Source organism: Podarcis cretensis, assembly GCF_951804945.1.
Source record: "Podarcis cretensis genome assembly, chromosome: 1".
Classification (NCBI taxonomy): domain Eukaryota; kingdom Metazoa; phylum Chordata; class Lepidosauria; order Squamata; family Lacertidae; genus Podarcis; species Podarcis cretensis.
In genome coordinates, this window is record NC_137170.1 from 121,126,723 (window position 1) to 121,142,904 (window position 16,182).

General features: G+C 49.9%; 1 protein-coding gene across 4 annotated transcripts in view; it reads right to left on the reverse strand.

Annotated features, from left to right (window-relative positions):
• Positions 1-14,201, reverse strand: part of GAD1 (glutamate decarboxylase 1) — a 61,975-nt gene extending 47,774 nt beyond the window's left edge. Inside the window, exons 1-3 of one of the 4 annotated variants that reach the window (XM_079978637.1) lie at positions 13,845-14,201; positions 11,553-11,714; positions 6,748-6,810 (exon numbers count right to left, since the gene is read on the reverse strand). In XM_079978637.1, coding sequence (XP_079834763.1) covers positions 6,748-6,810; positions 11,553-11,714; positions 13,845-13,911 — 292 coding nt within the window. In that variant the 5' untranslated portion in view covers positions 13,912-14,201. Of the gene's footprint in view, positions 1-6,747; positions 6,811-11,552; positions 11,715-11,929; positions 12,105-13,303; positions 13,823-13,844 lie in introns of those variants that run through there. The other 3 variants (XM_079978638.1, XM_079978639.1, XM_079978640.1) reach the window with 3 other exon arrangements.
• Between the last annotated feature and the right edge of the window lie 1,981 nt (positions 14,202-16,182).

A 16,182-nucleotide genomic window follows, 5' to 3' on the forward strand; every position in this document is an offset into this window, starting at 1 on the left:
GACATCAACCTTCTTCAATTCCAAAAGGCACTGAGCTTGCCAACAACTGAAATAATGATAACGGGGGTCCCTTGAGCTGAAGCCCCCACAAAGCGTATTGGAATGGGGTTTGGCCTTTCAGCAAAGGATTAAAATGTGGAGCAACGCGTGAGCAATGGCATCGCGTGGTCGTGGCTATAAAGAAGGACGCAGGTGGCGCTGTGGTCTAAATCACTGTGCTTTTGGGCTTGCCTATCAGAAAGTTGAGGGTTTGGATCCCCGCAAGATGCTGAGCTCCCGTGGCTCTGTCCCAGCTCCTCCCAACCTAGCAGTTGGAAAGCACGCCAGTGCAAGTAGATAAATAGATATCGTTGCAGCAGGAAGGTAAAAGGCATTTCCGTGCGCTCTGGCTTCCCTCAAGGTGTTCTGTTCTGCCAGAAGCGGTTTAGTCCTGCTGGCCACATGACCCAGAAAGCTGTCTGTGGACAAACGCAGCTCCCTCTGCCTGAAAGCGAGATGAGCGCAGCAACCCCATTGTCCCCTTTGCGCTTAACCGTCCAAGGGTCCTTTACCTGTTTACCTATAAAGAGCCGAGAATTCAGCCAAAGTCAATCACTCTCAGATGGACTCCAGGAATTAAAGGGGGCTTCACTTCGTTAGATCGTGGCCCTAAGAATTTAGTAGACCCGTCGGTCTCCTTGAACAAGTGGCACAGATAACAGGAGCGTCCCTGTCTGCCGCATTGGATTTCTTCTATTTCTCCTTGGCGAGGCTTACTTGATAACCATCAACTGTACTAGTTGTGCTATTCTTTCCGTCCTTCGGTGCATCCAGAAAGGAGGGCGGGAGTCCAACGCTGCTCATTTCCAGAAAAGTTAATTAAAACGAGATCTAGCGGGGCCTGTCTAGAGCCAGCCAGGGCTGGCCCTCCCCTTTCCTCCTCCCATTTAAAGATTTAATCAGTTATTCTTGTTTTAAAAAAACAAACCAAATTGAACTTCTGTGAGGATGATGTATCAGGAAATCTTCAGCTAATAAAGTTAACCAGGTTGCTGCATCCACGCGACGTTGAAGTAATAGGTACAAATTGGGCAATTATTTTACAGTAGATTGTCTCTCCCTTCCCCACTCTCCTAGAAGGTAATTCGACTTGATCTGACGCTACTGGGCATATAAAAGGAAGCCAATTATTTTCAGGGCAAGATTTAAAGGCCTTAGAGAAAATAGTATTAAACTACTGAGAGGCATAGTTATAAAAAAATGGCAATTTGTGTGTTTGTGTGAGCGAGCGAGCGAACGAGAGAGACTCTTTAAACACAGCTCATCCCATTCTGGATTCGAACATCGAAAACTATAAGGTGTTTATTTAAATAATAATACTGCTCTATAGTCAAAGGGAGGGCTATGAATTTTGACTACTAGACCAGTCTGTCTCCATTGGGACCACAGGACTGGGTTGCTCATAAGATAGAGCGGAAGCAGGAAGCATAGCTTTCCCTTTTTTAAACGTTTCCCTTTTTAAAAAAAGGCAAATTCCCTTATTCCGAATAGGATTTCCCTTAAAAAAGGGGGAAAGTTGACAGCTATGGCAGGAAGGAATAACAAAATCCCAGCTCCACTATAGAGCTCTCTGACAGACCGCCCCCTAGCTTAAGGTCTTCATGGACCACCTTTGAGAGCAAGCGACCCAACCTTCCGCAGCCTTTTCGTTTTCGACCTCGCTCTATTACAGCGGCCGTGAGGACTAGAAACGAGAGCGACTGCGTTCTATAGTCCGCCCACCCACCGCAGAACCCCCGCAGAATTTTTGTGAATGTTCTACTGAAGCCTCATTGGATAAATCCGAGCGCGGCTCACATTACATAAAGGAGAGCATAGCCAATTAGGAAAGGAGTCCTACTTCACTCTGATTGGCTGATGGGGAAGGGCGTTGGGTTCGCTTCTTTCTAAAACAAGCAGCCTATTCCTTCCGGCTGCGAGTTGGGTCTAAGAGACAAAGGAACACGCAACAAAATACCAAAATGGAAGAATGGCAACAAAACGATTTGAATACTCGAATTAAATAATTATACCGGAAAAACAAGCACTGGGGGCAGCAGAGAATAAATTACTTTCCACTCTGATTCGCCTCAGAATAGAGAAGTTTCCCTAGTCTTTCTGTACCTTTGAACATAAATTGAACCAGGCATTTATTTCCATTGCGCATCATGAATGAATGCGAAACACCGAAACCGACCCAAGGGCACAAGCTTGGATGGTACTGAAAAGTTTTAAGAATCTAAACTTGCATAAAAGGAAACAGTTTTATGGGTCCTAAACCTAATCGCTCCCGTAAAACGCTTTCTATTAGTGTATAGCTTCTGGGATGCACTGTGGTAACTTTTGCGGTAGTTTTAAGATCTCTGCGGTTTCTACTGGGCTGAACAGAAGGGATATGTGTTGTGTGTTTCTTTTATTTTTCTTGCTTTGGACACTTCCGAATAAAAACTCTTGTGTCCTTCGAGAACTTCCCTAACTAGGTGTCAGAGTGATGTACCAAGCGGGGAGGGGCGGTTCAAATCTCCTTGACGTCTTTAGGGGACAGGTGAGATATATAAAAATACAATATGGCCTCATGTTCCCTGTTCTGTTCTGTTCTTTGGCACCGTCGCGTTTGGCAATTCTTCATCCTGCGCGCATTTACTTAGGAGTGATTTCCACGGGACGCAGCGCGACTTATTTCCCTGAATAAACATGCCTAGGCGTGGTCAGCATCGATCAAGCAGCACAAATCCTAAACCCGTTATATTTGGGGAAAATATATCCCGCTGGATTTCGGTGGCCTTTCTTCCCAATTGTGCGGCAATCCTTTGCACTCTTACTTTGGGATAACAGCGCAATTCTAAACATGTCTCTTCACTCAAGAAGCAAGTTCCATTGAGTCACAGTTCCAGGTAAAGGATTGCAGCCACCTAAGTCACACTGAGTTGGCGGTCGCAGTCTTGGCGAGACGCCCCTTTATCCAGACTTCGCGTCCCTGGAAACTCCACGGGGAGAAATCGGAAAGTCCGCTGAAATCAAAAGAAGTTGAGGCGAGGCCGCTTTGCATTTACTTACTTATTTATGTGAATAACTATTTTCAGAGTTCCAGTTACAGATAGGTAGCCGTGTTGGTCTGCCATAGTCAAAACAAAATAAAAAAATTCCTTCCAGTAGCACCTTAAAGACCAACTAAGTTAGTTCTTGGTATGAGCTTTCGTGTGCATGCATACACATACACACATACCTGAAGAAGTGTGCATGCACACGAAAGCTCATACCAAGAACTAACTTAGTTGGTCTTTAAGGTGCTACTGGAAGGAATTTTTTTATTTTATTTTCAGAGTGCGATCGCCCCCGCCAGGGTTTGTAGGCGCTAAAAGACAGTCAAGGCAAGGGAGCAGCGCTGTCTGACAACAAATGCTTTCTCAGAAGTAAATCGAATTCTGTAGGATTTGATCTCAATTCAGATCTCTGAATGACTTCGTCCCCCTGGTGGGATCCCGAGATCTCTTGCCCCTCCCTCTTTTTGCAGACACCAAAGGAGCTTGAGGAACCGGGATCCTCAAACAGAGTTGCTAGTTCTCAGGGAGGAGATTATAATTCACCGTAGAGGTGAGGAACCGGCAGCCCTCCGGAAGTTGATGGACCCAAAAGCCCATCCGGTAGTACGGTCAATGGATGATGGGTGGATGTTAGGCTCCAGCAACAGGGAGCAGTGCAGCAAGTTTTCCAGGCCTGGTTTATATAATATCTCAAACGGAAAATCTTGTATCCACGGGTGGTGTGGGCGCCGGAAAAAGAAATGCGAATATTCCTGCGCTTAAATACAGTAATTTTCTCACTTCTTCTGCCTTTCCGGTTAGACCAAGATGCACAGCATCACCTCCATAATAATTTATTCACGGCTGGCTTAAAAAAATAATAATCTTCAGTCCGCTTTTCAGTTAGGTCTGCCTTTCGCGAAAGTTACTTCGGCGTTGCACAGACATCTGGGTTAGGTGCCTCAAGTCCGGCGAGACGCCTTCACAACTCTGGACAAAACGGGTGATTGGTCCCCTATAAGTCGGCACGTTTTTGCTCCAGGAAGCATCCGCCAGCCAGCGCCTGCCTTGAGAGACCATAATACTCGCTTTGATGGGCTGGCTAATTAACTGATCAATCGCGCAGGGTAATCGACTTGAAAGTCCTTAATGGTCCGGCAACCGGCGACGTTTGCAAGCGCCAGACGCAGCGAAGGGATTTACATACACACACACGATGGAAATTTGATTCCCAACTATGAGAAATCAGACTCTTTTGAATTTAATATGGAAAGAATTAAAGTGGATCTAACTAATCTGCGCACACCTCACCCTGCCCTTTCCTCATAGGGAAGCCTGAAACCAACGAACAAATCTAACAGCGATCAAATGGCTGCAGCTTAAGGAGGTCCCGTTGTTTAAAATTTCTAAAGCAGCTTAGAAATGCATGTATTTTATTAAGTGGGAGGATGCAGGCGCGCTCAACTCCCCCCCCCCCCAAGCAAAAATAATAAAGACACGCAGGCCACAAAAAACTACCACGAAACGAGTCTGGGGACACCTTAAAGACTAACTGCTCTAAACCACCAGCTGGACTTTGCGGCTCAGTCCAAAACGTTCTATACGCTGCAGGTCTGGATTTAAAGCCTTTAACAGCTCGACCGGTTTGGGGATCGCGCTGTTGCCCACCGTGCTGCATTGACAACGGTCGTTGGGAGAGCGCGCAGCATTTTCAGCGGTCTGTATTTGTTTAGTGGTAGCAGAAGGGTTGCCCCTCCATAAACCCCGGTAGTCTAGCAACCAGAGGCAGCGGCGCGTTACTTTATCAGTTCTGCTTGCCGAGCTAAATTAAAATGATGATGAAAAAACCCTCGCCGCTCCAGCCACTGAAGGGACCAGCAAGGAAACGGCCCATTAAGCCCAGATCAGGAGCTATTTATAGAAGAGGAAGAAGTTAATAGCAGTCCTTGCTTCGGCTCCAAGGCAACCTCTGCTGGGCTGGAAGGGTTAAAGCAACCTCGGCGATGGTGCTTTTCAGACGCGCCTTAATTCCGGCTCCAAACTCCCGCGTGTTTTCGTCGTCTTTAAAATAGACCACCACCCTCTGGCATGCTGAAATATTAGTGAAAAACGTGTGAGTGAGTGCTTGCGTGCATGCAAGTGCATATTTAAGTGCAGCCCCACACACGTGATTTGATGAAAGCGCTTCTCTCTCAGCCTGATCCTATGTGTGTTTACCCAGAAGCAAGTCCCTAACCCGAGCCTTACTCCCAAAAATAAGCGCGCAAAGGGCTTCTGTTGAAAGGCCGGGAGTTTGTGCGTATTTTCCTGGGAGTAAACCCCATGGAGTTCAGTGGGGTTTTCTTACCAGCAAGCGCACACAGGATCGGGCTTTTGTTAAACGCATTTAAAACCTCCAAAAGCAAAACATGGACCAAGGTTTGGCTGGGCTTAGGCGACCCCGCCCCCTTCTTTCCTAGGCGTTATAAAGAAATCTAAAGAGAGGCAGACAGTCTCGTTATCCGCAAATGAATCTCTTGCTGTAGCGGGTGCAATCTGACGGCATATTATTTGCTCGCTTTCCTCCTCCCTTCACTTCAAGACACCCGAGCGCTGACTGGCTGCCAGCCTCCTATCTCCCGGACGCAGCAGCCTGACGAATGGCTCTTTAATAAGGCTCTCGTTAATCTTTCTCCCCCAGGAGATCCGTATTTTCTGGGCCGATAAGGTTGAAAAATTTCAGACAGTGAGATGTGGCAAAGGAGACCCAACTCGCCGCCTGGCAAGCTCTCCCTTCCTCCTGCTGCTCGCTCTCGCCTTCGGTCGTACGCCGCCGCCACACCCCCTTCCCCAGCCTTCCTCGACGGCCCCCGTTTCACAGGGTCGCCGGAGGGAGCTGGATACCCGGAGGCTTCAGGAGGAGTTACCCCCTTTGAGGTGGACAGGAGGAGCAGAATCGCGGAGATGCCTTCTTCCTAAAGCTAGCCCTGTTTAATCTACCAGCAGCATCGCACGCGCAAAAAGACCTGCAGTTCTTTTTGGACAGAGGATCTGCCGTCTAAGGAACCTCTTGCAAATGCACACAGGTGTCGCGCTATCCATCTGCTAAACGCCCATCTCGCTCCAAACGCCCTGGGGGGGGGGAGGCCTGTGGTGTATTTCCAGCAGCCGCAGTTGTTGTTTTCTAGCACCAGTAGGTCAATTTAACGGGGAACCAGTAAATTCTACCTCCAGCTGCGCTTTGCCCTGGCGGCTGACGGTCTGTGCTTGCGTCGGACAGTAGAGGGCGCAAGAGCCTCTAGCACAGGATTAGAGAAAAGCGCCAATTTCGCTCTTACACAGACACACAGCCCGCCCATCCCACCACCTCCTTGAAAACGAATTTGGGGTATTGCTGATGGTTGCCTCGTCGCACTTCTCCGTGGGCGGAGGAAGAGGGGAGGAGAAACGTTTCTTTGCGGGTTCGTTCCCGTTTCTCGCGTTTATCTGCAGATCAAAGAGGTGGCCTACTTTTTCTCTGGTCGGCCAACCCAGTTGCTTCAGAAAGGGAGCGATGATGGGCTTAAGCAAGTGATAAAAAAGCTTCGGGGATGGTTATGGATTCAAGACAAAGCCTGAAGGAGGGAAGGAGGTGAGAGAGAGAGAGAAGGAAAGAGAAAGAGACACAGACACAGAGAGAATATGACCGGAGCTACACGATTTTTTGCGCGCGCATTTTTTCACTTACCACATATCTTCAGCCCGATTTTCTTCGTGCAGCCATGAGCCACACCACACCAAGTGTCATAAGCTGAAAGGAACAGAGACGAGAGGTTTATGGCCGTGGAAATGAGCGGCACAGCCTACTTTGCAATCCCCAGCTGCTGTGCTTCGAAGGAGCGGCAGACCTGGCTCTAAAAAATATACTGCAGCTCTCAGAACGCAAACGAAATATGTAGCAGCCCCACTAGCAGACCATAATGTTCTGCTAGACAAAAGAGAGAACGGGTCCCAAAAGGTGACTGACTGATCGCACTGGCGATTTGGGGTAATGGGAGGACGGCAATTACACTGGCATCTCAATCTTAATTTACCTTATTGCAGCAGATCCCACTCAAAAGGTGAATGGGCAAACAGTTTTAGCCGGCCATAAGCAGAGTGCCTTCTCCACTGTCCTAGAAGGGGTTATTGGAGAGGTGTGGTGGGAGCGAAGACTTACGCAGGACAGGGACTGCTCCAAGCGGAACGCATTTTATCTTTCTGTTTTCTACCCTCATGGCAGCTAGAAGGCTTAACTCTAAAACGAAACGTCTTTGGGATCATCAAGAATGCCTCCGGTATGAATGTGAGTGCTGGTGGCGGAAAATGGCAGGCCTCCATTCTCAGCGTAGCTACCTGAATCTTTTCGCACAGGTGTGTTTGCTTTACTTTAATGTCTCCAGGTCAACGCAAGGACTGGGAGACATGCAGTCGTTGGTCCAAACAAAGACATAGTTCCACTTCCCCTGTGATATCTGGTACGAGCACAACAAAAGTCTTTGTTATCTAGTCGCAGCCCCATTAGACAACGGAAATAAACCTCATGCCGCCGCCCCCTTCCCCAGCTTTCTGCTATTCCAAGTTCCCCATCAAGCCTCCAGTTTGTGATTTCCGTGGTCTTTTAACAAAGTCGAGCACGCTCTCCTTTTAAGGGAGCCTTTGGGGCCAATGAAGGAATCACGAGGTGGGTGGTGGGTGGGAGGGAATAGCAGGTTGAGAGCGCAGGCGAGTCAGTGGTGAGTCGCTGGCAGTATAGGTACCAGCCGGAAGATGGGAAGAGACAAAGCTGGAGGAGAGAGAGAGAGAGAGACCTGACTATCTCCTAATAATTTATTGGCACTGCTCCAGGAAAGTGGCAGCTTAAAATAAACTGGCATGAAATGGGGTCATGGAAGAGTTCAGGAATTAATTGGGTGAAAAATAGTATTTGACTAGATGATCAGACTTGCATGACTAGGTTGCAGCCGGAATGACGAGTCAGGGAGACACATTGAAAGGCCCCTCACGTCCTCCTGCTCCCCATTTTTCGAGACAACCCCATTCATACTGCCCGCAACCCCTATCAGGCAGTTGGAACACGCATTGCGCTGTCCATCCCAGGCGGTGCTGAAAGTGCGAGAGGCTACAACGACCTTCAATTAGGTTTAGGCAAGTGTGAGTTAGTTTGGGGCGCTAACTGAAACGAGAGAGGGCAAATAGAAAGGGATAAAGTAGGGGAGAGACAAAAACAACAACAACTCACAAACAAATCGCAGAAGGAAGGAAACAGAAAGATAATTGATTGCCAACCATCAAAGCCCCAGCGGGCCGAGAGACTTCAAGAGGCCTGGAGAATTGGAAACGGCTCTGCCACGGTGTTAAGGAATACAGTAGTAAGCCCCACTGAACTCAGGGGGATTTACTTCCGAGTAAGCCTATTTGGCAGCTGGCTTCCATGCCGAGTAACTGCGGCTCTGCCAATGACTAACCCGGATCCTAAGAAAGGATACCGTGTGAATGTAACCCAGAAGGAAAAGCGTATATTCTGACTCTTTAATCTCTAAAGCGCTAGTGGTATTATAAAATATGTTTTCAAGTTTAAAGGGTATGCGTGCATTATTCAGGAGGCGGCCTAAATGAAACCTAAGCTGCATGTCCCAAATCATGGATACTGGCAATGCCTGAAGAAGACAACTAGCTTGCCTGACTGCCGTGTATTTCTGTGAAATTCAACTTGAAATTCCTAACTGGATTTCCAATGTGCTTCCCCCCGCACTACTCCTGGAAGAAATTAGAAAGAGAGGGAAATGGAGGAGCCCATCCGAAGCAATTAATGGAGTGGCGTGGGGGAAGGAAAGAGAAAAAAAATCGATTGCCAATAAATATATAAATAAGCAAAACACGGTGGGTGGAGTTAAAACCCTGCATTAGAATTGTGGAAAAAAGCACACCCCATTTCTCCAAGGGACCAAAAGCTGGGCCTGTAGTAAAGTCAGTGCTAGACTGAGGGACGCAGGAAAGAAGGAGGGAGAATAAAGGTTTTAGCTAGCGGTGTATTACTTGGCCATTGTTTTAGGTCCCAATACAAAGGGGGTAACTGCTCCGGAGTTAAGGTTTATGGCCTTTGTAGCTGCATCCTTTCGGGACCCCCTGGTTCCAACGCAACTTCCTTTCAAAAAAGATCGCCAGGCTTTCCATGCGACCCACACCCCTTGAAAGCAGGTGTCCGTTGGCATTCGTGGAGCTCGTTTCCTTTTAAGCATGGATGCAACCACAGTCTCAAACCGGCATGTCGGAGAGGACAGCAAATCCTCGCCCCCCCCCCCAGCTGCCCCTTGGGGAAAAAAGGGACAGAAATGTCTAAATGAAAAGGCTGGGCTTTGGCTCCGCCCGCAGTGCGCGCTGGGTCTCGCGCCTTTACTACCACCCCTTCCACGCTGTTTGAAAAAAGGCGCCTGTAGGGGGCGCTCTGGCCGGGAGGACCAGAAGAGGCAGGAAGGCGGGCGCCAGAAGGCGCGCCCAGGGAAATGGTGGCGGGGTACAGAGCGCATTTGAAGGAGTGGAAGGCATAGCTGCCAACGTTTTCCTTTTTTGTAAGGGAAATTCCCTTATTCCGAATAGGATTCCTCGCAAGAAAAGGGAAAAGTTGACAGCTATGGGGAAGGGGGGAGGGAGATTCCAAGCTTAAGAGTTGGAGAGGTTGCTTGCTGAGGTGGGAATGTATGGCAAAAAATAAAATAAAATAAAAAATGGGGGTTGTTGTTGTGGTGGTGGTCGAACTGGAGCCATCAAGCAGAGAGGGAAAGGCGCAGGGAAAGAGAGCAGAAAAGAGGAGGGCGGCAAAGGGAACGGGAAGAAGACAAATGGCGCGGGTGGAGAGCCCTTCGAGCGGGTCAGCGGGCTGGAAAGGCGCAAGGACGGCGAGGAGGCAGCGGGAGAAGGTCGCCTCAGGTGAAAGGGAGGAGGCCGCCCGGCTGCCGAAGAAGGACAGCCGGAGAGGACGAAGGACGGGGCGCCGGGGAGCCGAAAGGGAAGGCGGGACCGGAGAGTGGCAGGCGGGAGAAGCAGCTCTGACAGGACTTTTCAGACGCCTCAGGCGAGGTGGAGCATGACCAGAAGAGGAGGCCAAGGGACACGCGACACACACACCATCTCTTCCATCCCTTCCCCTCAATCACACGCGCGCTCCCGCAGCCGGACCAGGAGGCGGGAGAGAGGGAGCGCGCGCGAGAGAGAGCCGTCGGGAAACAATAGGCAATGGCCGCGCGAGCGCGGGAAGAGGGCGCGCAGCCCGCGCTGCTCCCTACTGTGAGGGAACCTGACAGGAGGCCGCATTCCTTGAAATGGTCGCGGAGGGAAGAGATTCTTCCTGAGGAGATACACAACACACGCACACACATACACAACCCCGCGCTCGACCCTTCTTTTGTCGTGTGTGTCCCTCCCCCCAATAAAAGCCCGCCACGGGTTTTCCTTTAAACGCCTTGAAACCATTAGGCGAGCTTTTGACAGCTCTGAGGCGAGAGGAAAGAAAATCACCACACAAACACAAACAAACAGGCGCCAGGCCACCACACACACACACAAAAAAGCTATTTTCGCCCGGTGGGTTTAGCCTCCCCTCATGTGGCCCAATAATGAGGGGGGTGTCCATGCTTCACAACCCCTTCCAAGGGGGGCGGGGCGGACCTCTTCCCCGCTTTTTGCCAAGCTTCCATTTATCGCCCTCCCCGCTTTGGGTGATTATGTCGTCCAGGCTTCTTTCAAGCCGCCGCCGCCGCCGCGCCCCCTCCTCCCGCCTTCCCCCCCCCCTCCGCGGGTTTGCCGAATGTCTGTCTAGTCGAAAGCTATAAACCCGGCTCCTTCGCGCCCTCCCCTTCCGACTCACACCTTAATAACTCCAGGCAAAACACGGGGCAGTTAGGGACAAGCAATGGGGGGGGGGGAGGGAAAGCCTCTCGAATAGCCTCCATTGGCCCCCTGGATCAGAGATTACCTCAGGGAAAAGAAAAAGAAAGGGCGGGAAGGGACTCGCGCCCCGCGTCAGAAACCACCGGTGGAACTTGGCGCCGGCCGGGTCTGTCAGCCCGAAAAACGGTCGGAGACCCCGACCCGCCCCTCACGCCCCGCTCCAGCAGCAGCCGCGTACAAAGTCCTCCTCAGCGAACAGGGTTTTTATTCCTCCCGCCCTTGCCACCCCTTCTCTCCTTTTTGTAGCAATGGCCCCAGATTCCTTGGTTCCTTTGTTTTTCCCCAAGCCGAACCCACGCCCACCACCCCACGGTTTCGGCCCGAATTCGTGTGTTTTTTTTGGGTGTGTGTGTGTGTGGAGGGAAAGGGGTTTCTGGTTCGAAGGCGAGCTTCCATGTCGGTCGTTCTTGGTCGCGGTGGTTTTTGTGGCGAATGTCGAATTCTGTGGGGAAGCCACCCACCCACCCGCCCGCCGAAAAAGGACGACGACGACGACGACGACGCGTGGCCGCCACAACCGCGGCAGCAAACGAAGGCGGCGCGAGACGGGAAGGCGAGACCTACTTGTGGGTCGCAAGTTGCTCGGATTGGGATCCGGAGCCGTGTTGGACGAGGACGGGTCCGAGGTCGCCATGAGGTGCTGAGGCAAAGCCCTTGGATCCCGGGCTTCTTCTTCGTCTTCTTCTTCTTGCCTTAGCCTTCCTCCGATCCCAGCGGAATGATTTACTGCAAGGGAAGAGAAAGGCGGGTTTAGAGAGGGTGTGTGTGTGGTTGTGTGTGTGGTTGTGTGTGTGTGTGTATCTCGGGCTGTGACTATCGGTCCCCCCCCCGCCCCCTCTCTTTCCTCTCGCTTCGGCCAAGGCGCGACCAGAAGCCATTAAACTGGGCGCCAAGTCGCAGGCCGTCGGAGGTGGGGAGGGCAGGGCAGGCACAAAAGGGACCTTGTTGCACCTCCAGCGGGGGGAGAAGGAGAAGAAGAAGGATCCCTTTCTTCCTCGGAGGTGCGCGGATCTCTCGCCCGCCTCCTCTCCTCAGACAAAGCGACGTGGCTGGAGAAATGGCTGGAGGCGACGACACCTCGTTGGTTTTTATGAGGCAGCGCTCGCTGGCTGGGAAATGTCTGGACGGGGCTGGCGAGCCGAGCACGATTCGTTTTCGCCCCTGGAAGCAAAGCGGCGGAGGGGAAGGGCAGGTGGGAGGAGGGAGAGGAGGGAGAGGAGGAGGAGGATGGCCGCCGCCGGCCACTCACTCACTCACTCCCTCACTCGACGCCCCTTCTTGCTCAGTGGGCAGCGAGGGAGGCGACGGCTCGGAGCGAAGGGGGAAGCGGAGAAACACGTCGAGAGAGGAAGAGGCGACGGCTCGAGGAAGAAAGATCTCCGAGGGATCCCGGTGGTGGTTCCCCGGGCGCCTTCTCCCTTCGCAGCTTTACGAAAGGCAAACGGAACGACGTCGAGGGAGGCGAACTGGGGGGCAAATATTGCGGGAAAGGAACAGCCAAGCCCATCTATTCTTATAGGGCAACTTGCGCCTCTGAATGCGCACAAACGAAGCAGAATGGCACTTCAGCTCCACGCGGTTAAAATGCCCAGCATTTCGGTTTTCAAATTATACAATGAATGAATGAATGAATGAATGAAAATTGAGATGTTCTACAGTGGCTGGCCTTTCTGGGGCTAGCTCTTTCCACGCGTGTTCTTCGCGCTGCTTTGGGAAGACATTTCGTTGCGCGTCCAGCAACCCTCTTCCGGAGGTTCATTGGTCGTCAGGAAGCAGAGGATCGATCAATACATGATCAGACTCAACCTCATTCGGGAGTTTGGACTTCAAAGCTGTTTGGTCCACGTTATTTAATAATAATGATTTTGTTTTAAAAAAAATCAAAATCTAAGCTCACGGGAAATAGGTTTAATTTTGGTCAAGATTTAACACCTGTCACCGTGGCATCATCACTAAACGAAAAAAGTTATCGTGAATAAAGTGCACCTCGGGGTGTTGGGTCAGCGGGGTGAAGGATTGCATCCTGTCTACACGCGTTCAATTTCGAGTCACAAACCTGAATCTCAGGAGGTAGAGAAAGAACGAGAGAGAGAGAGATGGGGGATACGTCCTGGGCCAAGGTGGAAAGTGAAGTAACAGGTTATTCCTCGTAAACATCAGCTTTCCAATACCGAATATCCTTTCCTCAATTCTAAGTACGGAGACAGCCCTACCGTCTCGAAAGAAAGCCTCCAAAATCCTCCGGGAACCCAAGAACGGAGGGGCGAGTTCTTTTTCGTTGGGGAAAAAAATAAAATAAATCAAGAGAGACTTACCAACCCAGGCTCCAACTCCAGGAACCCAAACGGCGGAGGATGGAGAAATCTTCGTTTTGGAAGAACTTCGCCGTTTATAAACTCCGCCACGAACGACGTCGGAATATCAATGGCTTCCCTGGCATTTAATTCGAGATGACCTTAGCGCCCCCCCCCCCAATACTTGAGATTCGCTTTTTTTAAAAAAAGCTCGAATCGCCGGCTGATCTGTTGCGACGCAGGCATGAGTCACTGCTTCTGCCAGCGCCTCCACCTCGTTTCCTCCAAGATGGGAAGCCAAAGAGCTGGAGTTTGGGAGGGCAGGAGTGCGGGTGTTGACTAAGGCGGCGAGAGAGGGAGGGGGTGCAAGAGAGAGAGAGACAGAGAGAGGAATCACGCGCCTCCAAGCGTTGCGCCTTCCCAAGCGAGCGTGATTCACTCGCAGGTGTGCAGGCGGTTCCCCCAACGAAGAGCGGAGTGGAAGGAGCGCGTGTGGTTTTGCACCTCGATTCTGAACCCAGATCACGGCTGACCCGAGAAGGGATTCTGTGCGCATACTTACCGCACTCCGATTGCTGGAAGGAGAGGCTGTTTGCCTGTTCAGACCAAGGTGTTCGCGTGATCTTCATGGGTCCAGATCAGCCACGCCACACAGAGCCTTGCATTCCTGCTTCCACGAGGGAGTTTTGCCGTCCTCTCTCCGACGAGTCTTCTTTATAAAAGTTGGCTCTTTAAAAGCCACCTGCTCAATCCTAATTTGGGTTGATGGTCGCTTCTCTTTGATAGCAACCTTATTAGCGCCCGGAACATGTTGGTCCTACTGTTGAGCAATCGTCTTAAAAAGGAGGATTGGGGGGTGGTGGTGGTGTGTGTCTTCCCTTCTCAATTCATTTGGAGGAGCTTAGAGAATTTTTATAAAGCCCACCGTCCATTTATTGCCGTCTACGAAGGGGGCGGGAATCCAAAGCTTGAATAATTATTTTGGATCTGTCCACTGGGGGGCACCAAGGAATCAAAGACGGGATTGCTCTGCATCTAGTCCGTTACAAAGCCGCCTTGTTGTTAGAAGACTCCGATTTAGCAACAGACACATGAGTATCAAACTCGGTTTCTTTACTGCACCCATCCACTAAAAATAAAATTGAAGGGGAGAGTAGAAGCCTGTGTCCCCCAATAGCATCCGGAGCTTTAATAAATATTCCACTTTCTGCCAATACATGAAGGACGTTTTATCTACAGCGCTGGAAAGCGACTAGCCCAATGAAAAAACAAGCGCCTGTCTAAGGGAAAATATACAATGTTGTGGACACACACACACACACACACGTGCTACGGGCGTGAAAGATTTCTACCAGAGGCCAAACAGCAACACTGTAAAGGTGTCAGCCATATCTCCTTTCTGAAAGACTCCTTCGTGAAAACTAAGTTACCACCTTCACCGGGAGATCTGCAGAACTGAGGCAAGATGATGATGATGATGATAATAATAATAATAATGATGATAATAATGATAATAATAATAATTTTATGATTTGTAGCCTGCCCATCTGAATACACTTTGCTATATAGGAGAAATGTCTGAGCACTTGGAGCCCTATCCCAAGTACGTATAATTACATATAGTGCTTTTTATGTGTCAAAGCTAGTCTTCCGCTACACAAACCCGTGTATTCATAATTTCAGGGTGCCCTCCCACCCAGCCTGGAGCTTAACTTTTCTCAAAATACCAAGATAGAATCCTGCCACCAGCGTGGTGTGTGTTACGACAGGTTCTCGCTAGCATATGCCATTTAGCAAGTGTGCTCACGCAATACTGAGCCCTACTTATACAAATCAAACGATGATTATTTTATCGAACATTCCTCTCTTAAAAGGAAAAAAAGAGAGGCAAATAAGCCGATCCCCTGATGTTCATTCCGCGGCAGGTACCCAAAGATAATGGCCACCGTATGGCTCACAGCAGGCTATTGTTCCGAAAGATGCAGGGCGATTGCACAGTGAGCCATCGATTCAGCACCTCGGACAGCAGCACTTAGCGCAAAGGAGGTCTCGGTAACCAAAGCGACTCTGATTTGCCGAAGGAAAAAAAAATGAAAGCTACTCCATGGAAGGGGGTTTGAGACGAAGGTGGAGGCGGCGAGTGCTTAACCTTTTGCAAAAGCGGTGTTGATCCAACCCAAGGGCCTTCTCTCACTGGACATTTATTACTTAGGCCCGCGGTAAAATGTCACCATTTGTCATAAGGGTCCATTATGGGAAGGATGTCAGACCTCATGGATAGGAAAAAAGGAAAAAGGCCACGGCCAGAGAAGCGCTGCGGACACAGCCACAAGGAACGCCCGTTTAATACTAATGCATCTGCAGACGGAAAGCGCCCCACATGGTGGCAGCTGGTCCTTCGAAACCAGGGGTTGTGCTCAGAGCACTGAGAGACACCTCCTTATCAAAGACTTCACTCACTAGAATACAAAACAACATATGCAAGATCCCCAAACTGCTCCCAACTGAAGGCTGATGCCCCCTTCCAGATTTATTTGTCTTTTAACCATGGCAGGAATGGGACATTCAAATAATGTTACAATGTACTTTTTTAAAGGAGTAATTATTATTAATAATTTTATTTTTGTCCAGGGTAAACACATGACACTTTGGCTAGAGTACTCGCAGACTTAGGGAGGAGCATTAAGAAAGCAGTTCTTAGATGTGAATGGTGGCATTTGATTCTGCAGAAGCTTTTAACTTCTGAGTAAATGTCTAGGGAAGGCCACAGCAGCCTATGCAAATAATATCCTCACCTATGGGTCTCCCAAAATAAGCAATTATTATGAAAACGAAACACCCAGAAATGCTATTGATAATTACAAATCACTCTTCATAAATAACAGTTTAAAGCAAAGCAC